The sequence below is a fragment of the Accipiter gentilis genome, chromosome 12 (genome assembly GCF_929443795.1).
Source record: "Accipiter gentilis chromosome 12, bAccGen1.1, whole genome shotgun sequence".
NCBI lineage: Eukaryota > Metazoa > Chordata > Aves > Accipitriformes > Accipitridae > Astur > Astur gentilis.
The window spans coordinates 9,651,859-9,674,488 of record NC_064891.1 but is presented as its reverse complement, the minus strand read 5'-3'; the positions used below and the strand labels follow the sequence as shown (position 1 = coordinate 9,674,488).

At 37.8% G+C, this 22,630-nt stretch overlaps 1 protein-coding gene across 23 annotated transcripts in view; it reads right to left on the bottom strand.

Annotated features, from left to right (window-relative positions):
- The window catches only part of ANK2 (ankyrin 2), a 379,623-nt gene that overhangs the window by 70,341 nt on the left and 286,652 nt on the right, over positions 1 to 22,630 (bottom strand). For all 23 annotated transcript variants that reach the window (XM_049814665.1, XM_049814670.1, XM_049814664.1 and 20 more), the window contains 3 exons: positions 20,029 to 20,127; positions 17,787 to 17,885; positions 12,236 to 12,308 (listed from right to left, as the gene is read on the bottom strand). In XM_049814665.1, coding sequence (XP_049670622.1) covers positions 12,236 to 12,308; positions 17,787 to 17,885; positions 20,029 to 20,127 — 271 coding nt within the window. The remainder of the gene's footprint in view (positions 1 to 12,235; positions 12,309 to 17,786; positions 17,886 to 20,028; positions 20,128 to 22,630) is intronic.

Below are 22,630 nucleotides of genomic sequence, written 5' to 3'. Positions count from 1 at the left end.
ATCTCTCCCTCACCCTCCACAAAAAGTTATTGGTATTACAAGCTATAGGAGTCGTGCTCACTAGTAAAGGAAAAATATTTATATTTCTTTTCATGAAACAAATCAAGCTAGTTTTTCTAGCTTGATGTTTCAGCTAATAAATAAATAATTTGTAATTTGTCATCTAAAACTAAGTAATCTTTTGGGGTTTTAACATTTTTTGTATATGCAAATATTATAAGTAAAAATGAGGCCTAAGTCTTTTCAGTATAACAACAAAAGCTCTTAAAAATTCCATCTGCCCACATGAAGAGGGAGAAACTGGGCACAGTTTCACAGAAAACAATAAAATGCATTTAATCGTTGCATGTTTCCTGTCTTCTGACAGATGATGCCTCCTGTTCCCTGGGAATGTCACATTGTAAAGCACGGGGCTTAGTGAAACTTGGAAGATATTAAGGCAATGCTGTTAATCAAACAGTAAAAGGAATTTCAAGTTATATTTCAAATAAACGAGATACTTATAATCACGCCAGACATTCCTTCTATAATAGAAACAAAGGCAAAATCTTCACCACTTTCATCACACCCACATCCTTTAAAAAAAAAATCCGAACTCTACTCTTATTTCAAGCTTTGGCCTCTCATCTAAGAATTGTCAATAATGGGTCTAAGTAACACTAGCTGTTTCATGTGAACATCTGCAAACAGTATCCATGAATATTTCACAATGTCTTCAGAACATTCATCTGTTGGTAACACAGCTTACTTGCAAGCATAATAGTCTTGAGTGACCTAGAAGTTAAAGTCACTCCCCACCAACCCCTTGCACCCTTCCATCTTTCCTTAACAAGATGAACTCCCAAAACGAGTAGTGCCTCCTAGTATGTGAAGAGAAAAAAAAATATGTATTTAAGTCTAAATGATTGTGTAGCAATGTAACATTTCATACATTTGTGGTTACCTGAGTGTCTTAATTCCTGCTTTGCAGGGCAATTGCACATACGCAAAGCGAATCAGTCTGAGTGTAACAAGCACTCATTTATCCTGCCAGTAATATTGTGTTGTCATTAAAAGATCTAACACGGCTACATTCCTGAGTCTCAGTCAATTCCAGTGTACACAGACATGTTATCCGCCGAGAAGAAATTACGTATTCAGCTGACCATGAGCTTCTTTACACAGCACATCTTACCAGATGGGTAGTTTTGTGGCAGTAGAAGAAATTATCCTTTTTAATCATGTTAGAAAAGATTCATCTGCCATCATATTCCCCATCAGGTTAACGACAGTAACGTTTTCACCACTTACTACACAGTTCATGACAAATACAGCCCTTGACATTGATGGTCCATGATTTGCACTGGCAGTCTATGAACAGGTGGATTTCAATGAGTTACCCACTTAGTGATTTATCTTCTGTTTACTTGAAAGAACACCTTCCTTTCTTCAGTGACACCAACATACTTTCAGGGGTTTACTTGAAATGGGAAAACACACTACAAAACATTGGGTGACCTTGCACTGTGCCCCAATTAAAACATTCCTGTTGAGCCTTGGCCTCATAACTACTACTGCCCATCTTCCAAATATCTCTAAAAATTTTGTCCAAATCTGCATTTCTGAGTAACATCATCTTCTTTAGGGCAGGTTTGAAAGGAAATAGAATGCCCTAGAAGGAAGTATCAAGTACCTGGACTCTCTTAAAAGAAACACAGGGGGTTTACTCGTAAGGACACAGGAACAAGAAGTAAATAAAAATATTTTTTTTAAAAAAAAATTAAACCCCTAAACCTAGGTATCTGTTTATATTTAAACAAGAAGTGGCCAATAGCTGAGTCCCTGAACTTGCCACCGCTATTATTTTTTCTTTGCAGAGTGCAAGTAACTCCCAATACGACAGGTAGCTTTTCCAGAGCAAAACACACAAACCATCGTGGTCCCACTGCACTCTCAGCAAAAGTCTGGTTAGTTCATTAATCTGTTTCCAGTGGCCAAACTAATGCCCTGGAACAAGATTCGATACCCACCAAAAGCATACATTTTGTACAGGTTTGCAACACTTGGGGATTTTTCTCTTCTCCTCAGAAGGGGGATAGAAAAAAAATGAGAGAGATCACTTGAAGCAAGAAGATGGATACAAAGGACGGGACTGGCAAAGGCCAGGTTGCAGGGAGAAGGGATCACAAAAACAGCCTGTTTAGCAGGTTCCAGGCCTGTTACTAGGAAAAAATGAGGAGATATGGGCCTGCTAAACAAGGTGCTAAACATTTCTATGAGGTGTTGGCCACCTACAAGAACTATTAAATCAAGTGGCCTCTGCTGCAAAACTGGAGACCCAGCACTTTGCAGGATTGGATCCAAGAGAGGGAAAGAAAGGATGAAAACAGAATGGAGAGGTGAAAAAGAGAGACATTAAACGTAAGCATCTGGGAAAATGCACTGCTAACAGCAGTGCCATGCAGCTGACCTGAGCAGGCATCCCGACACAATTCTGCACCATGATGTGCAACACAGGTGACACTAGCTGAGGAACTTTTCCACCCTGCTGTTTTGTGCTGTAGAGGCACTCCAGAAAAAACAAACAGCTAGTTCTCACTGACTCAGAAGACCCTGAACCTTTAAGACACCACTGCCACAGAAACTGAATTAAAATAGCAGCATTGGCATCATTCTGCAGAGCTTCACAGGGCTCTGAGCGAGCCTCACACAACCACGAAGGAGGCAGCCTGCAGTTTAGCCTACGAGGAGCAGTCGGAGCTGCCCATACCCAGTGATGGTGCGGTTAGTTAGGCAGGCAAAAAATGGACAAAGCATAAATGCAAACCTTCCCTAAGATCTTTTAAAATGCAGCTACCTGGAGTTTTTTCTGTTTGCCTCTAGACTGGGGAGCAAGAGTAAACTCCATTGCCAGTCACTGTCAAAGCCACATGGAACTGTTTCCAAAGTCTGTATTAAAATACTGCCAACCAACCAACTCGCAAAAATCCACAACTAATTAACTTTTTGCTCAAATCAGCAGTATTTGTATAATGACTCTTACTGGCCTGCTCCTCTTTTTTTTTTTTTTTTTTTTTTTTTTTTTTTTTACATTTTATGCTGACTTCATTATTTCTGTGTATCATGTACCCATAATATCCAAATATAGCAATGGATCTCAATTGCTAATTTCTAAGATACCTGTTAGCAGGAAGGGAAGCACCTGGGCAGATCTGACTGGCCACTCACAACAGGAAATATTTGCCTTACTCTGAGTAGTACAGAGTAAATGAAAAGCTAACTTTGATGCTGATGATTTCACGTGTTTGAACACAGGTTTTGAGCGTTATAAATTGTTTAATGGACTACTAAGAGAAACAGGCCACATGCTGAGACTACATATCTGCTCCTTCAGAGGCAGTTTGGCTAAATACACAGGATTTTACCAAACCATCAAAACTGAAGACCCACACTGATATTGCTGTACCACTTAGTTTTCTTAAAATCTACAAAAGGGAGTGGTATGTCCTACCTATGCAAGTGATTTAATCAAGAAACAATCATGAACCACTTTGAGATCAAGAATGTGTTTTAAATGCAAAGTAACATGTACAAGACAGTAGCTTTGAAGCACTCAGCCACATGCAATTCTCAGCTTAGCAAAGTGTTTCATTAACATTTCTAAAACAGACTAGCTTTTTTTCAGAAATTATCCTCTGATATCAGGGAGCTATGCAAATGTTTGATCAAGTAAGCAGGTTTGAAATTTTCACCACAGCATTCTGGATACGCATCTACAGAGTCAACTCGTTTAGGGAAGCCTCAACAAAGGCAGTTCCTACCTTCCCTATAGTTCTCCTGCTAAATAAGTGACTTGCAAAATACAATTACTGTTTGTATTGTATGAGAATTGTATGAGAATTGTATGAGAATCGCTCTGGAATTGTTTCTCACTAAACATAGAGAGAATATATGCAAAAGTTAAAAAAAATAAAAGAAAAAGAAAAGAGAGAGAGCTGTGATAGAAACTGCCAGAAATTGCTTTTAATAGATGTTTTTAAAGCCAGATACAGTTATGTGAGTTTGCCAAAATTATTGTTTTCTCTATAGCATACAGATAAGTCTACAGCTCCCCACGTAAGTGCTGCTCCTTAAAAGTAACAGATGGAGAAGGGACAGCTATGGCAAGCACAATTTTTTATGGAATATGTAAGTCCTGAAGCATATTTAAAAGAATGTATAATACAGAGTTTATCTGACACTTTCCTTGGACAGCTTCACCTCCTTAAATTCAATCCTCTATTTAATGGCACACACACACTAGAATTTTCCCTGAATTACACTTTGGCTAATGCTTTTAATTTATTTCTTTTTAGCCAGTCAGGAAAGCAGGGTTTCATGTGTGGTTTCATGCAGGGTTTCATATATTGATACATGACTTAACATGAATCATCATGTCAGCTATTAGTAGCTGAGTGCAGCATTTGCAGAAAGATTGAAGGTAAAGCAAACGAAAAGAAAAAAACCTGTATATTTACCCTCCAGGATCTGTAGGTAGGGGAAGATGCCTTGATTTTTTTTCTTGCAAATTAACCTGCTGCAAAATTAATTCCAGTGTTTCACAGGTGGCTACTATGGTATTTATAAAGTTGTTACGTTGGATCTAGATAACAAAGAATAAAAGCACTGCCTTTTTAGAATTGGACCACAAAAAACTATCCCTACCTCCCTAAGCCACAAAAGCCTCGGAAGGTCGTTGAGACTAACTGGCATGCTGAAAAGTCTCAGGTGTGGTGGGGCTACTAAACCATGTCCAGTCAAAACTGGGACTTCAATGAGTTCTCTGTATCGTATCAAGAGAAGCGATAAAGCATATCCCACAAGGAATTCTGGGCAGGAAATGACATTAAAATATTCATACTGGGGAAATGGATGGAGAACTGATTTAGTTTTTTGTTCCATCAGAACACTGCTTTCTTCTCATGAAAGAGGAAAATTCACCCTAAACCTGGTAAACGCTTCCTACGAAATAGGAATTTACCTCACAATATGAAACACATTGGGCACTAAGGAAGGAAAGCTTGGTCTAGTACAGGTATCTGTGACTCCCAGCAAACCTGCTGACCAAGACTCTGCATGCATTAAAGTGAAAAGAGGGGGAAAAAGTCTTTTCCTTCTTCCCAAGGATACAAAGTATTTACTAATTTTGCCTTTCTGAAATTCACATGGCAAGTACCACTCTCTTATGTAGCACTTTTAAAAATATTTGTAAAATGTTATGTACTGACACACAAGTCATCTTTCACAGCCACATTGTTCCAGGGAACAATAGCCCAAGACATCTGCTGCCCACGGAATGGGAAATGCTCCTCTGACTGGGAGAGCTCACTGACTACAAAATATCTGTAAGTACTGTCAGCAACCATAGAATCTTCAGCTAATTAAGGTTAATGTAAATTTAAAAGCAACCAGGTTTTATCAATCATGAGTGGGAATAATACCCAGTAGCTTTAAAGACAGATTTAGATCAGATGGATAAGACTAGTCAAAAATACATTTCCCCTTTTTAACATGCTGATTGTTATTTACTTCAATGAACAGGGTCTTGTAGGTCCCGCCTATAATTTCAATCTCTGAAGAAAATATTTCAGTGTGCAACATTGCTCATAAAGTAACAATTTAGGAAATAATGTAGAAGTAAATACAGTAGTGTCTCCTGGTCATGCTCATGCATTATCCCTTCTTTGCACTAACAGATTTGTGTCTGTAGTTTGGGTCATGCTTACACATCACTGACACCATTTATTATTGCTAATCTGGTCAATTCCACTTTATGACAACAGTACTGATGCAAATGAAATACAGCAGCTTTTTTAAAACTTTTGCCAAAATTTTTGCGACCTAATGATAATCTCCTATTTTTCATTATTAAAATGTTGACAAGTGAGGAATCTTTTGCAATTCTACTCCAACAAAAATAATTTATTTCCAATGACAATACCAGATATTTGAAAAAAAACAAAAGCTATCTTCTCTGTGAAAAATTTCAATGAAAAAATCCAAGTAAGACTTCATTATAACTTTTTTTTTCAGATTCCTAGCAACAATGTCAATAAAGCTGTAAGAGAAAAACTGAGCAGCTAACCATTATATTGGGAAGCTTTTGTGTTGACAAGAGATAAATTAAAAAAAATTTTAAAAAGGGGCAACCAATTTTCAGATTTCCTGTTGCATTTGCACATCTGGCACTTAGAAGAATTAAAAAAATCCAAATTTTGCTCAGGCAAAAGCAAAAAAGAAAATATAAGTAATCTCAACAATACCATGTAAACAAAAGCAACTTTCCAGAGAAGAGTCTTCCTTCATCTTGGATGACCATGTTAAAACGTACCAGCAAGAAACTCTTTGCATAACAAACCTTACGGGGCATCTAAAGAATACAAATTTCTAGGAAATGGGAGGCAGACATTGGCAGGTTATCATAAGTAAAGTCTTATTCACCAGCTATTTCTTTCTGAGTACAGATTTCTTTTTGTTAAAGAAAGTTTCAGTTAAATTTTCAACACATAGCTTTTGATTTACTTCTGTAAATCGACAAACTTTGGCCTACATTTTATACTACTGGTTATAAGATGCTTAATTTAGAGTGTGAATTAATTCAGTGATGTTATTCTGAATTTACAGTGTTTTAACATGCAGCAGCAGCAACTTCCTTAAGTCTAACCAAGAACAGTTACTGGCTGCAACTTTAAGTTCCAGGTTTAATTAAGGGAAGTTATTCCTCAAGTCTTCCAACTCATTAAGCCACTACTTCAGTGGAATTATGTGCATGTACAACAGCAATGAATTCTGCCCAGACTTAACTGCTCATTTTTCACATCTATGCCATACTGTTAATGTACTCTAAGGCCGTGTGTAGAGGCACTCAGTAAATTCACTGTCATATTTTAACACTGTTTACTGCTGTTACAGATACTATTAAGGAATTCAGTATGCTTATCAAAGTGCAAGCTGCAGTTACCACAAATATGAAGCGATACACTTTGACAAGAGAATATTCGTGGGTACCAGTGCACATTATCATTTAATAATAACAACATTCATAACAATAACTAGGTGGCCAGTTAGTTCCAGGCAAGCAGCTACAAAGGTAGATAAACAGATATATGTGACATTTTCTTCACAGCTCCCAACACACCAGGCAAAGCAGCTTATCATTATCCCATTCTGTAACTGAAAGACCAAGATAATTGGAGTGACTTCCACAGAGTCATTTAGGAATCAACAGTGGCAGAAACAAATTCCTGAACCCTACTGGAGTGTCTGTCTGTAAATTAGTAACTTCTCAGTCCTTTGTGAGCATACATCTGAACTAGACTTACTAAGCAGTTTGAAAGTTCTCTTTGTTGATAGTTTCTCTACACTGGAAAAAATTGTCTACACTGAAAACAACTTTTTTCAATAACAAAAAGGATTTTTTTTCTTTTTAATCAGAAATCTGAGGTAATCAGGTATGGATTAGCTGTGAACTGCTTTCTGGAATCTACAATCACATTTTTTATGTCCTTAAGTGATGCAGTTGTTCACAGATATGCCACCTTGTCACTGATGCACATCGATGAAGGGATAGCAAACCCCACTTTTACACACATACTATTACTGTGAATATGTTTGAATGACGGAGTATCCCAATTTTGAGTAAGCTTTAAAACTAAAAAGGAGAAAAATGAGCAACTCTGAGAGGAAAAAAGCAACAGTCTCACATTGGGCCATTATTGTACGTAGGCATTAATGCATAATTCATTTCATAAATTATTTAAGGACATGTGATGATGCTGTTTCCATTTTTAGAAAAACTTCAGCAAATTCAATGTCCTAATCACCTTCTTTTTAAGATGACTTAGTTATTTGCAATTTTTTTTAAAGAAACACAAAGTTTAAAAAAAAATAAGCCAACAACATCACCTTGTGTCTCAACCAGGCATAGGGCTGACTCTTTAGCAATTTTTAGACATGCATCCCTCATGAAAGAGATGCTTTTTGTTCTTTGGATATTGTGATTCCAACTGATTTTTGAGACTCCACTGACTATCTACACGATTGATCGCTCAACATTTGTCTATCGCTTCTCTGCAGTTGAAACATCAGCATTAATTACTGTGCGGTGTGAAATGACCTTTATGGTAGCCATCTGAGGGGCATGCTACTTCTGACAATGGTGTCTCACCTACTTTTCAGCCTTTCTATTCCCTTCTGCCTGCAAAAGTAGCTTGTCAGAACAAAGAGATTAATTTTCAGACAGATCATTTCTCTGGGTTGGTTCACCACAGGGTGAAACGTTTGCGCTGACATAATGGAGGATGTGGTAAAGTGTGGTTAGAGCTAGGACAACTTCTTGCAGCAGCCAGAACAGTCTCAAAGAGACAGTGAAACCAGAGCTTTTGAAAATTAACTGGAGTAAAAACAGAGTAGGAGAAGAAGCCCAAACAGACACAAACGAGAGTTCTTTGACAACATGTTTTAATGGTTGGTCTTGTATCCTCTACATACAGCACTATACTGACTGTACTATCTCAGAGAGGAGTCACAAAAAATAAACCTTCCGCAGTTTGTACGGCTCTTTCGCCACAAAAATAGCACATGGAATGAGTACAGAGGAGCAGCAATATGCTCCTCAATACAATATTAACAGATGGCAGAATAAAAAAAAGGTTCTTGCCTCCTTTCCTAGATTTTCCTGTGTGTCCACACTAACTCAGCCCTAACAGAAACATCTGCTTGTGCTTAACTTCACTAATTCTGTAGATGTCACTACAATACATTTCACAAGATGCTTTACAGTAATTGCTCTTTACTGCCTGATGCCTCAGGTGCAAATTGTTTCCTTTGTGGCAACACTTTTAAAGGGACTAAACTTTATAGGGATAGGAACAGCTAAGCCAAATACAATGATAAATATGCACAGGTTTTTTAGTACAACTCTATCCACACTTTAAAGCATTTCTGCTGGCATGGGTATGGGTTTCAGAAATCACACTGCTTAAGAGCTAGGCCTGTGGGAATCTGTAGTGCAATGCCCATCCTTAAGGAGAAGCACTTCTTAATCTTTTTTTTGCAAGATCAGGCCATCACCTTCTGAACAGTAATTGTATTACATCTGCACTGTGCACAGTGCTAAGCCAATAACAACGGATAATTAACCTTAAATGGTCTTCATGGTAGACTACAGTACAAACAGAGGAAGTAGCAGTAACACACATGTGCATGTGTCTATTTCTGTGGTGTATGAATAAACCACTTAATAAAACTGTGCTGATACATCTTTGGCCCTGATGGTCACAAAGCAGGATATACTTATTAATGCCATAGAATATCTGATACGTGTAGGACCACGTAACAGGCTTACACAGCAGGTGAAGTAGGGTTTCTCTATAATCATGTTTTTGCTAGCCTATGAAGTTTCCTTTTTTTCACTTCTTCCTTGATCCTTGCACAGAACTTATGAATCCAATTTCATCTAGTCTGTTACTGGCATGGGTATTTCTCTTTCCCTGACAACACACACCTGCTTCTGTACTTAACTCTGATACTTATAATCTAAAAATCAGTAACCTAATTAAAAAATAAAATGCAATTTAAAAAAAAAAATAATAATCTGGTTCTGTTCAAAGGAAAGATTTTTTTTTTCCAGGTACAGTAAAAGGTAAAGAATTCTGAATAACAGTACAATTGCTAAACATCAAAATGCTGTATGAAAATGGACTCTCAGTCCATTCGAAATATTTTAAAATAGGCTGCACAGAGCAGGACCTTACATACCAAGCTGAGCTATTTGATAGATTATATGGTCCTTTATTTTCTACTGCTAAGACTGGAGGTTGCACTTGAATTTGTTTGAGGAATATCAGTACTATATTATTAACATAATAACATACAATTATGCAATATAACTGCTTCCCAGGCAAAATGCAAAATACTTATCACCAGTGATGAACAAGCTCTACAATGGGACCTGAAATACTTACTTGCTGAAGTACTCTTCTTGTGTTCAACTTTACAACGGGCAGGTTTACCACGTCACGTTAATTTATTTCAGAACATACTGTGTCACTTTAAAGCAGCTAAGAACATAGCATTACAGAAACCTTACTGCTAGCCTCTTAAAAAGACTACACAATCACTAAAAGGTTCATCCTCCTTATTAAGGAAGTTTTGCAGTCTTCCTGCCCCCAGCAATTTTAAGTTCCTGTGACAAGTACCATCCATGTTAAGAATTTTCCCAACATCCTGAATGCTTTGCCTGTAGAAACAGATTTTACAAGGACAATGGCATGAAGTGCTTTAACTGTCACCAACCTGCTTAGCAACCTGCAGCAGGATCACAGAGGCACTTTCAGTATGGGTGCTCAGTACTGAGACTTAAGCAGCAACGTGCCAGAGTACCCATGTCATATCTGCTGCCTATTGACAAACAGTAGGTGTCAGATGGTAACAGAAAGCAGAGAATGTTAATTCAAAGCACTGGAGAGCATTAGTCATGCTGGATTGCCACAGTAAGTTCTGCCAACATATTCAAGATACAGGTAATAAATCTTGGGTTTTCTGGCTTCCCGTCTTCCTCCCATCTTTCAGGAAACCCACACCCAGTCACACTTCAAAAGTAATGAAAAGGAGTAGTGTTAGGCACCCAGATTAAGCATATTCATGTTGCTTCAACACAAAAAATAAAACAAACACTCCAAGTTAAACAAAAAGAGGAAGTTTTTAAGTCTTACTCCATGAACTTCTGCTAACAGCACCTGTGCCACTATATGCTTCACCATCGCTGAAGCGTTCATCATCAGAATGTTTAAAGGCTGTACAACATATAAATTGGTTTGAGAAAAAGGAATACCCTGTATTAATCCTGTAGAAGCAGAAAGACATACCGGGCTTCGTGGATTTAAAGATGGTTAAATGGTACTTCAAAAGATTGGGAGAAAATTCAACAAAGTGAACATAAGGCTGAAAGCAATTTAAAGGCCGTTTATCACAGTAATTACACAAGTAGTTGAATGTTTTTCAAACAGAGAAAATGTAGCGAAAACATGCCTGAGAGAAATAATTTCACTGATCACGATGCAGCAGAAAATAATTTGTTTCGAATCACACTTGTTTGCTTTTGCTTGCAGCTTTGCAAGCATCACAAAAAAAAAAGTTATATCTGGAGCCTAAATGTCATATTTTCTCAAGAGTATAACTCATTTATCAGCATAAATCCCATTTCAAAAAGTAATACAAGCAGTTTAGGAACATGAATGTCATTAACTTCCAGAACCACTTAGAATCACAAGTGCGTTTGTGTTCTTTGTAATAGGAAAAAAAACCCAACTCTGTAACCTGTGTTCCTAAATTCCTAGGACTTCTTAAAATTAGTCACTCTACAAATTATTTGCATGAAATAATAACCATTAAATGGTATACGTAGGATACTGTAATATTAATTAATATTTCCAAGAGTAAAAAAGAACTTAGAAAATTCTTGCAAATGTGTTTCTATTTATCAGATGCCACTGTGATTAAAATTTGTAAGAAGTCATTTGTGAACTTTCAGAAAGGGATGTTTTTAAGCTGTTTCCTTAATTCTGTGCTGTATAAAACCGCAGTAGTTTCTCAATTCCTCTGGAAGTTCACAGAAATTTTCTTGGGACTTAGCTAAGTGTACAACATATGCCTCCTGTCTGTACACATAATAGACTCTGAAACCAAAGTGCCAAACTTATTAGCATGTTGTTACTTTGTCACACTGTATGTATCTGTGATTTGCATGTGCCGAAAGCTCCCTCAAGAGAACAGTCCCCTCACCTTCCACCTTATGCATCTTCCTACACAAATGTTTCCAATTAGGCAGAACCCCTAGATATACGCATCTGAAATAGGTGGCTTTGTTCCAAAAAATTTACTGCTCAAATTCCTCTTTATGGGAGGGTCAAACCCAGCTTTGGGACAGCTCTACATTTAATTTTTAAAATCTGAAATCGGGAAATGTTTTCATTTGTTGATTTGGTTCAGATAAGATTTTTCTGAAAAAGAGGTGAGGTCCAGGACTTTGGGTTGGGTCAACTTTGGCATCCTTATTCAAATGCCATAATGATACATAGTTAAAAAAAGGCCATTACATAGAACTTCATTTCAAGCACTGCAAAAGGAAAATGTCAAAGTATTTAAGCAGCTATCTTGAGCCTCTATTACAGGTTACATAAGTGGTATGGAATGGGAACTTAGCAAAGTTGCTCACCTTCTTCATCTGAAACATCAAGGACCTCAGTCATTGTCTCAGGTACATTTAGCTTGTGCTTCTCTGTTACAGTCTGCAAAGACAGAAACATCAATCCTCCAGTTAAACACCAAAAGAAGCAGCACAGTTTACAGCAGTGTATTTTCAACAGCAACAGCAGTGGGATCTGCTGAGACATTTTATAACGTGTTTCACCTTCCCCTAACTTTATTTTTCATCTTTACTCCAGAAGCTCCTATTTTCAGTGCAGTATAAGGTAACAAGTATTCTGGCAGAGAAGTACAAAAAAATAAAGCTAATAAACTGGTCAGAGGAATGAAAGAAAAGAAAAGAAGGCTCTCAGCAAATTTATTTATAAATGGTGCATGTAGAACAATTCAGCTCAATGTTTCCAAGATGATTTTAAAATGAATTAGGTAATGTCTACAGAAGAGATTCAGAAAGTTGTATGTGGCATATGGAAATTATTAAATCGTAAACTTCACTGGAAATGAAGTTATGAATGATGTGAAATTTTTAAACTAAAAAAAGATGTGAAGCATTTACACAGATCAGTTAAAAGATTTCTTGCCCCCCCCCCAAGTGACTACACTGCATATTAATGATATCCTTTTCGTAAATCATGTATATTCCCCCAAATCACATATACATCACATATACAGGGGAAAAAATGTTATTTAAATGTTCTGATATATTTTGTGCACCTAAAAGCTTAAAATATTGTGATACAAAAGGAAGTATGGATGGAGGACTGCTGGGAGGACACTGTTTAAGCATGAGAGCACAGAGTAGAAGAACACTGGAAGATTTTTTTTTTTTTAATATGATTTTATCTTTATAAATGACTTCAAGGAAGAAACAGATGATGTTCAGAGGTACTGAATCAAGAATGAGGACGTCCTTTTAGCATCACACTGGAGAAGGAGATGAAGAACATTATGAGAGAAATTGTAGGAAGTGCAAGGTGTGAAAAAGTTGCCTGCAGGAAACTATTCAGTGTGTTACAATACAGGAAACAAAATGCCAAGGACTTAAAAAAGAGCAGTGATCAGAACAGCATTAGTCACAACAGAAAAATAAGTATTTCCCTGGCTCCACCCAGATTTGCAGCCAGTCAGCTGAACTGGGGAGCTGTGGAGGGGATTCAACACATCGCCCTTTAAGGTATGTAGGAGCAGATGTGCCCCTTTGGCATAGAGAAGAATGTCAGGAGGCCATGTGTCTTGGGAAACTCCCACTGAGGTAGTACTTCACTCCCTATTGTGGATGGTATCTATCAAGCATAAATTAACATTACATGCAGAAGTAGTGAAAGAGCATACAATCCGAGGGATAATTAATGTCAGCCAAATCCTAAGTCCCTTATGCAATATGCTTTTGGGAAAGTGCCCACTGATATCAAACAGTGAAGTCAGCAGTTTTTGTTGCACAAAACTTACTAGGTATTTCCCAATTCTGTTTTATACTTCTCTAACAACTGACAAAGATAGAATTCTTGACTACTATAAGGTACTGCACTTTTAGAATTAACAAAGTTAACAACAGTGTGATTACTTTGGAAATTTTTTTTTAAAGTCTGCTTTAAATTTTTTGAATATATTTAACTGTAACAGCAGTTTTCAATTCACCCTCCTGAGGTACAGGGAAAGCACGACCCCCTTTGCTTCAAATGGCAATCCCAATTAGGCCTCCTAAATTCACTCTTACCCATGATTCAAGACAACTAATTATTTCTGTTGCACATTGTGTTTTGAAAATTAGTCTATATTCACTGAATGCCTCCACCAATATGTCTGACTTTCCCCCCCTGCATTCCCATGGCTTTCCTCAGATAGAAATGTCAGGCAGTGGTAGGGTGACAAAGCCAGCGACAACAGATAGGGAGAATGCTATCATTCAGGTGACATTGACCTCGTCTGTTCAACAATATAGCAGTAAGTTAACAAATACATCGTAAATTTAAAAAAAAAGATCACTGACAGCAGGCGAAAGAGATAAACCCAGGTGGAGGGGGCTGTATATTTTTCAAGTGAAGTGGAAAGCACTGTACGTGAGTACTGATTGACTGGTATTGTAATTGGCATTGGCATTGCAATTTTATCTACACAAAGTGTACTGCAAATTCTCTATTACCAGTTCACATGTTCCCCACGTAAAATAACTGGAAAGTCAGGGAAAAAAGACTAAGGCAGGAGGTGACCAAATTCTGAAAAAAAGAGGAAAGAAGGTGTCTGCCTAGGAATCACAAATGCTAGTTTTTATACATCTGCTCTATGACCAAAATTTATTTAAGAAAACTTGGTTCCCAACCTTAGCTTATGTACAAAATCAATTTGAGTAGAAGAACACAGAAGTGAAAGGATGCAACAACACTCTAGTCCACAAGCTACAAGTATAGAAGTACATTGTATATTGTCTTTCTATTAACTTAGATGCGCAGACCCTAATAACTAAGGTTTATTTATCATTATATCAATTTATTCATAAATTAGGATTTTACAGGCCCCTATATAATAACAATCTAGTCTATGGCTAAGGCACTGACACGTTATTATTTATTTACAGAGAAGAAATGATATTTTATTTACTTCCTGATTTTCCCTTCAGTCAGAGAAAATTATTACATAATTTAACAATTGAAACAAAGTTTGGAAAACAGAATCAAGAGAGTGTGCATGTGTACACATGCACACGCATGTTTCAGAAGAACAAAAAATCCGCAATGCTATCTCTGGAACACTGAACTCAGCAAGAATCATTAATTCTACATCAATTACAACAGAAGTTGAGAATTACTGTTTTTCAATGAGCTTTTCATATAATACTAGAATTTTTTTACTAGATAGGCACATTAGAAATGTCAAATATCCTCAACATTTAAAATCCATATCTAGCCCCACTTTGAAAACTGTTCAATGTATATTTCTCAAACTCCCTACTATTTAGTACCACAGGGAATTCAATTATGTGCTTTAGGCTTCTGTATTTAAGACTTCCACTGTAAGGCCAGATTTCCATCTGGTGGCATAGAATAATTCAGATATATAAACATATATGTACATTCAGCGATTGCTTGACAGCAGTATACTGTTAACAACCTCAAAGCTCCTCACATATTCATTTGTCCACAGGAAGACTATGCCTGTTTGTATAAATACCCCAAAACTCAATTGCACAGCAAACCTTTGAAAGTCTATCTTATTCTGATTTATTTCCTATTTAGCTCTAATCTGTGAGTAAAAATAAATGCACTTTAGTCTCTCTATTGTTTTACATTCATGTGGCTCCACTAATAAAAACACTAATGCAAGGAAGAGGAAATTTTGTTCAAAGTTAGACCAAAGGCTTTGGCACTGGAGATCTTTTCCTTGTTTCAGATGCCAGTGACTTGAATATCAATAAAGCATCAGGCTGTCTAACATCCTCCATGCATCACTCAGCTACAACCTTAGAGAATGAAGTAGCTATGGTGACAGCACCTTTTTTTCAGTGCTAAATGCTGTGTTCTGGTTTGGCAACACCAACCCCACCATCTGGAGAACTTTACTGCAGGGAGTGCCTGTGAGTGCCTGTTATTTTCCCTCATTTTTAGGACTTGTTCTAAATTATATTTAATCAACATTCCCCACCATGAACACCACCACCAGAGGTTTATATTCAATATATCCCTAAGGTACAGGATTCAGACAAATTCAGAGCTGAAAAATCTGCTAAGTTTATCGAGGGTTCCCACCTGACTTTTAAAAGCAGTGCTTTGTACACAGACACAGTTCAAAATTTCAGATTTCTCTTATATGCAAGCATTAAAGTCAACTATGCAAGTAAGGTTCAGTATTTGATTCAGCCCTAAACCCCAAGCATCTGGTATCTGGCAGAAACCTCCATTACCCTCAAAGTTTAAAGAAACATTTACCCAAAGTAAATAACTCGCAGGTGTCTTTTCATAGTATAATCCCTATTATTAAAAAGCATCTAATATTTACATATGACAAGGTACAAGGCTCCATAGTGCAACACAGTATATGACAGAAAGGAAGTTACAACATGCATCAGGCATAAATGGAAAAAGTGTGCCAGGACACAGCACAGTGAACAGCAAAGGTGTCCTTTGAGGCTAAAAAAATATACTTTTGAAAAGAGGTAAAGTTTCTCAAAGAATTTTACCTAGATTTTTCTAGATATCTGAATAGATACATATTTGTTTATGCACGTACATGTGTGATGTGCTATATGATTAAACAAGAACATGAAATAAACAACAGCAAAAACATACACTCTTTATTACAAGACTTCTGGAATTCACTGGAATTCCTTGTCCAAACCTGACTCAGTGTGATCTTTGCAGGTCATTAATAAATCATGGCTCACTCTATTTATACCCTGATGCCATGTTACTTTTATTCCATCTTCCTTGGTTAATACCAGTGGGACTTGCTATCAGCATGTGACAAATTATTTTCCCTTTTCCTTACAAGAGACTTTGGATTTTTTTCCTTCCTCTAACCCTCTCCCTGATTGAGCAGTGGCATCTCTCAAGTAATCTGTGCATTTTTTATGGCTCCAAGCTCCTAAACGACATCTAGATCTAATAGGTTTTCTAAACTGCTAATCTTTCTTGCATTAAAAAGAAAACAACAAAAAAGGAGCTTGATCTTAAAACAGTGCTTCAAGATAAAATGCAGTAATGAAAATTTAAATTAAAAATAATTTTTTAAATGATGCACTATTTCTAATGTTCTCCCTTCCTACCTGCTAAAAGATTTGTACATGGGAGGTAAAAGTCCAAGAAGAGAAAACATTCCCCTCTCAGAGTGTCAGAATATATCAGTTTTTCCTGGCTTAAAGCAACAGTACCACCTTGCTGATGTTCCGCACATACTACTCACAAATTCCAAAGTCAAAATACAAACTACCAAGAGTGTGGAGGACTGAGAGGACCAAGCACATAAGGAAAGATTCTTCCATATTTTGGAAAAACGGGATCTATTTGAACTGAAAGTGACTTGAGTAAAAAGATGATTGATGTGATTCAGAGCCATCTAGCGAGCATCATTAAGCTTGGCACCAGCCCATGGCTGGTACAGTCCAAATGCAAAGAAGCTTTCTGTGGTGTGCTGCAATGGTTGAGCCTCAGTAGGTGTGGAAAGTCTGGAAATGTAAGGACAGACTGAAAAGGAGAGGTGGAAAGAGAAACAGCAAAACAGGGCAGGATCTAACAACAATGCACAAACTTCTGGAAAGTCTGGGTTTACAGCTCAGACCCATATCTAGAAAAAAGTTTTACTCTGCTTTTGAGTAGTTGTTTTCCATCTGTATGCACGTAGATTTTGTTACCTAGCTCAGTGAAGCCTGTTGTGTTGCACACACTTCCACATGCTTAAAAGATACACTGAAAGCACTGTAGCAGCACTTTTGCAAAAATCCAACAGAAAGGGGGGGCTAAAACCAGAAAACAAAAATAGGAAAGAGATACATGGAGAGTCTGAGGGAAGAAAAGGAAGACAACATTCTGAATAACGAAGAGAGACATTTTAATGCATCTGCAACTCACAGTTGTGGTGGTAGTAATCTCCTCCGTTACAACCTTCAGCGTATCGACCACTGAGATATATCCCAGACGCCTTGCAATAGCTAAGGCAGTGTTACCATTCTGAAGAAAAAAGAGAGAAGGGGAGAGAGAGAGCGCAATGAGAGGGAGGATTGTGATGTGAACCAATGAGATCACTCTCAACACTGCATGAGCCAGCATTTCCATCGAAAACAAGGCACAGACTAGGAAAATCTCTGGGTTTTTTTACCGTTACATCTGACTCTGTCTTTGTAACTTCTTTAAGACTATAGCCCTGATTACCATGGTAACACAACATACTTACATCTGCCTGCTATTCTAAATGAAAAAGTGCTGTATGGTTTAACCCTTCAGTGCTCAAATTTCACTATATAGAATGTGTCTTGTCTGCAGAAGTTCATGTTTTATTTTGCATAAACGGCTCTACATCAGAAATACTCTTCTAAAAAAGTATTTTAAAATGTTACAGTTTCACTTCCAGTTGAAACTGTTAAATCTTTATCAGGTACAATTCCCTCTTTGGGGAATGCAAGATTACAGCTGTATTGTCCACATACACTTCTATTTCTCCTTACAACAAAAAAATACATCCAATAAAAGTACACAAAAGCTAATAATTTAACAAACACAAAAACAACCTACATAAGGCTTGGGGGTGGGGAATTAATTTCCGTTTAAGTAAATTTATTTGCAGTTTAAATGCCCATGATATGTAGATGTGTCATTCATCAAATTAACATTAAAATGACAATTTAGTAAGCGTTTAGGCCTATTTATCTCCATTTCATCACCTGGAACACTGGCAGTCCACAGTCACTCAACTTGGGGAAGGGAGGAAGAGATGTGTGCCATGATTCTTTGTAAAGAGTTCTACAAAGAACTGGTTTATGTTATTTTGCACTGAACCAAAGGACAACATGCTGGCCTACCAGGGGAATCATGGAAAGCCACTGTACCGCTCTTTGCACTGAAATGATTTCTCTTGTGACACCGCTGCACTGCGCGCAGGATACCAGCCTGAGGGCTTCTCTCTGCTTCAGTACTGGCTTTAGTTATCTATAATTTACGTTCTTCTGTATTAGTCTAGCTCAGCAACCCTGAAGCAACACAGTGTTTGTGGATCAGCAGCATAAAATGAATAGATAAGCATCTTCACAGCACAAATAATTTGACTGTTACTATCACTTGCACATTAACTGCTCGTATCCCACTCCCACATCCCCCCTGCCAGATGTCTCAGGTTGAAATTCTCTCTTATCTCAAGCCAGAGGTTGCTATGTGTGGACAAGAACAGATCTAATACCTGAAAAAACATGCAAACTGTGCAGTAAAGACACATTCTTGAGATCCTGCTTGGATTTGGGTTAGATTTGGGCATGACAGCCCCAACATGAGGACTGAAAGCAAGTCAAGAGACCTTTGGTTGAATATGCCCAATAGTACCTGCAGTCCCAGAAGCTGACTACAATGGTCTCTTGCTTGATGATCTGGTGCATAAACTGGTATTTTGGATAACTTCACAGAAGATAATTCTGTGTGATTGTTCCAGGACCAAACATGGTGCCAGTGCTGATTTAAGCATGCACAATACATGTACACGGAAACCTGATCCACTCTGGGGAATGACACAAGTTTTGGACATTCTGGATGCATTTTAAAGATTACCCCATTAGAGGTGACTAATAACAACATCAACATGAAATAGGACAGTTTCATTCCTGGCTGACTGCGGAAAAGGAGCTGTGCCAGAAGTTATTGACGGTCTTTGAGGAGGCATTATCATCAGTGAACTCAGTAAGAACCTGAAACAGATCCAGTGGATAGAGGGACAGAGATTTGGGTCTAAATCTTCAAAAAAGCCCAGGTTCTGATTTCCCCTTAATTTTCATGGGAAAATCCTTATCGAGATACCAATTTACAGATGGAAGTGTTCAGGCAGAGGGCAACTGAACAAGCACAACACAGCTAGCCGCAGCCAGCCTGACCCTGCAGCTCAGAAATCAGTTTCCCCACCTCACATTTAGCTTAGTGCACAATGAGTTAGATCTGATCTGAACTACCTTAAGAGGATAAGGAAAAGAAGAGGAAGTTAGATTTACACATCTGACAACCAGCTGCGTGAGGAATACTTTCACCAAAACAAAGGCTTGCTCTCAAGCCCTAAGAAAGGACAGAAAAGAACTGTCCAGGGAAACAAGTTCCCACTGGCACTTCAGAGACTTACAGTGGTGATGGCATTGGGCTTGGCCCCATGCTGGAGAAGGACGTTAATGATGTGAGTGTGGCCTTGTTGAGCAGCTTGGTGAAGAGGGGTGTACCCATTCTGTTGTCCACAGTGGTTACAATACAAGCAAACAAACAAAGAAAAACCACCAGTAATTAGATTAAACACTTTGCTTTGCTTCCTTCTGCTCCTTTTGAGACATTTCAAAAAGAAATTATGCCATCAATCAACCCAAAGATAATAAATCTTCAGTAATAATAATACTCCTTCCCCAGATTAATGAAAAGAAAAAGGAAAATAATATTTTTATTCACAAATCATTTTTCATCTCACAATATAAGCAATCTCTGGAAAGATAGATAATTCCTCATTTCCTAAATCAGAGGGAGGAACAATGAGGAACAGTAAAGTTAAAGTGGCATGCTAACGACAGAATCATAGCTGAGGCAGAGAACATTTTTCTTCATCTCACATCTTAGTTTTCTATAGAAGCCCCAAGATTTGCCTCTAAAATATTTCAGCCAATTTAAAAAATATGTAACTTTTAAAAGCAGTGATTTGAGACTATTTGCTTTTAAAGAGGCTAACAACATATACCTATTACAACTGTCAATCAATTTTAGCTTTACTTTGCCTTTAAAAGGCTTGACCAAGCTGTAACTACACTTAAAAACACGTACACAATGTCTGTATTAATAAACATGCTTAACTCCATATACTTATCTGCTCCTGTGATTCAGTCTAATGTTACATAATACAGAAACATAACCAAAGGATACTTCAGCTAGTTGATCTGAGATAGTATTGTGTAAGTCCAATCAGGTAATTCATTTACAAAACCATTTGCAACCAGTTTTGAAAGCAAGCAGAGAATAAACTGGAAGAAAACACCAAGTTGATCTCACTCCACACTTATGTAAAGCCTGGGTGCAGGCTCTGAAAGACACACTCTGAGATTCATCTCTTTTGCAAACAAATAGATGCAAGTAATGCTTTGTACTGCTAATTAAATAGTGATAGTTCGGAACTGTTACAGTTCTTATAATTATAGTAGGCATGCACGGACTAATAAGAAATTGAAGGAAGATTTTACTGTAGGTTGTAGAGCATATTAAATTGGTTCTTTGCTTAAATATTAGTGCAGTCCTTCAAAAACAGAATTCAGCTGTATTATTTTTCACTGGAGATGGCACAAAGCATCATGCAGGCTTTCTCTAGTTAAAGACCAGGCTGCAATAGAGGTTACTTATTCTTTAACATACCTATCCTGAATCCAGCTAGGATGGATTTGCTTTTTAAACTGAGTCCACAGTAACAGTTGACAGACTGCCAGTATTTTTAGTAGTCCCTAGGCACAAGATTTTGGAGAACCACTGCCCCATACTCTCATACAAACTTGCTGACTTTAATGAAATTATTCTGAGTAAGTGAAATCCCAGGGGAAATGGCATCAGAATCTGGCCCAGTGGCCCCTTAGACATAGAGTGAGACTTAATACTAAAGATGCAAGCATGTCTGTCCCTTCAGCTAGCCTCCAAATACCTCAGCTGAACGTCCTGGCAGCTATGATTTGGATCCTGCTGGTGTCTGCTTTATTAATTCTTATCAGCTGTTTTTCTAGTAGCATTGCCTGTTCTTTTGGAATCCCTAAGTTTTGCCCATTGATTTTGGATGATGTCACAAGGGGTGGGCCACATTTATTTATTTGCTTTGCTGTTTCTTACCACATTGACCTCTGGCCACTGTGACGAAATAGTGCTACTCTGAGAAATTAATCTATCCCATAGGTCGCAGCTGGGGTCAGAGGACTGGCTGGAGAGACCAGCAGACCACAAGCCTATGATTTTGATTGGATCTTACAAATACTAAGTATGTCACTAGAAATATCGATGGACTGCTTCATGTTGATCCCAAGACATCCCATCTGAAGCTATTAGCTAGCTATTGCCTGAAGCCAGCTTTAACTAAGCTGAAGTCCTGAGTTAGCCTTCTCTTTCTGATAAGGGTAATGCAATGGTATCTGGAATGCAACACACTGTTGCTGTCACCAGAACCTCTCTGTGTATACTCAGGAGATACGCAATTCTTGCTACAAAATGCATCACATTCAGCTGTTGCGCCCACCAGTTTATACAAGAAGAAACTGCTGAAGCCAGTGGATTTGGTCCAGACTTTGGCTATAGACAGTCAGGTCCATTTCAGTATAACTGGTCAGTAACAGTCTACCCAGATTCCACTCAAAAAAACCCCAAAATCTGTCTTCAGTAAACTGCATTCCCCCACCACAGCTGCTTCCTCTCCCAAAGTCATACCACCCACGCTTTGATCAGCGGTAATTCTTCCAACTCTTCTCCCAGCAGATTGGAGAGAACCTGGCATCGCCCTCAAAGTGTCTGAATTGTTACTTAACTAGTTTGGCAGCACACCGACATTACACTGGCGTAAACCATGTGTAAATGAGATCAGAAACAAGCTCATTTGTTAGTTTGCAAGTAAAAAGAAAAAAACCAATGATACTGATTCTCTATCGCCTTCTTTCATATGCCCAAAGAGTTGTCTGACTTCTCTTTTGTGAACACTACACAATGAGATGTAGCAGAGA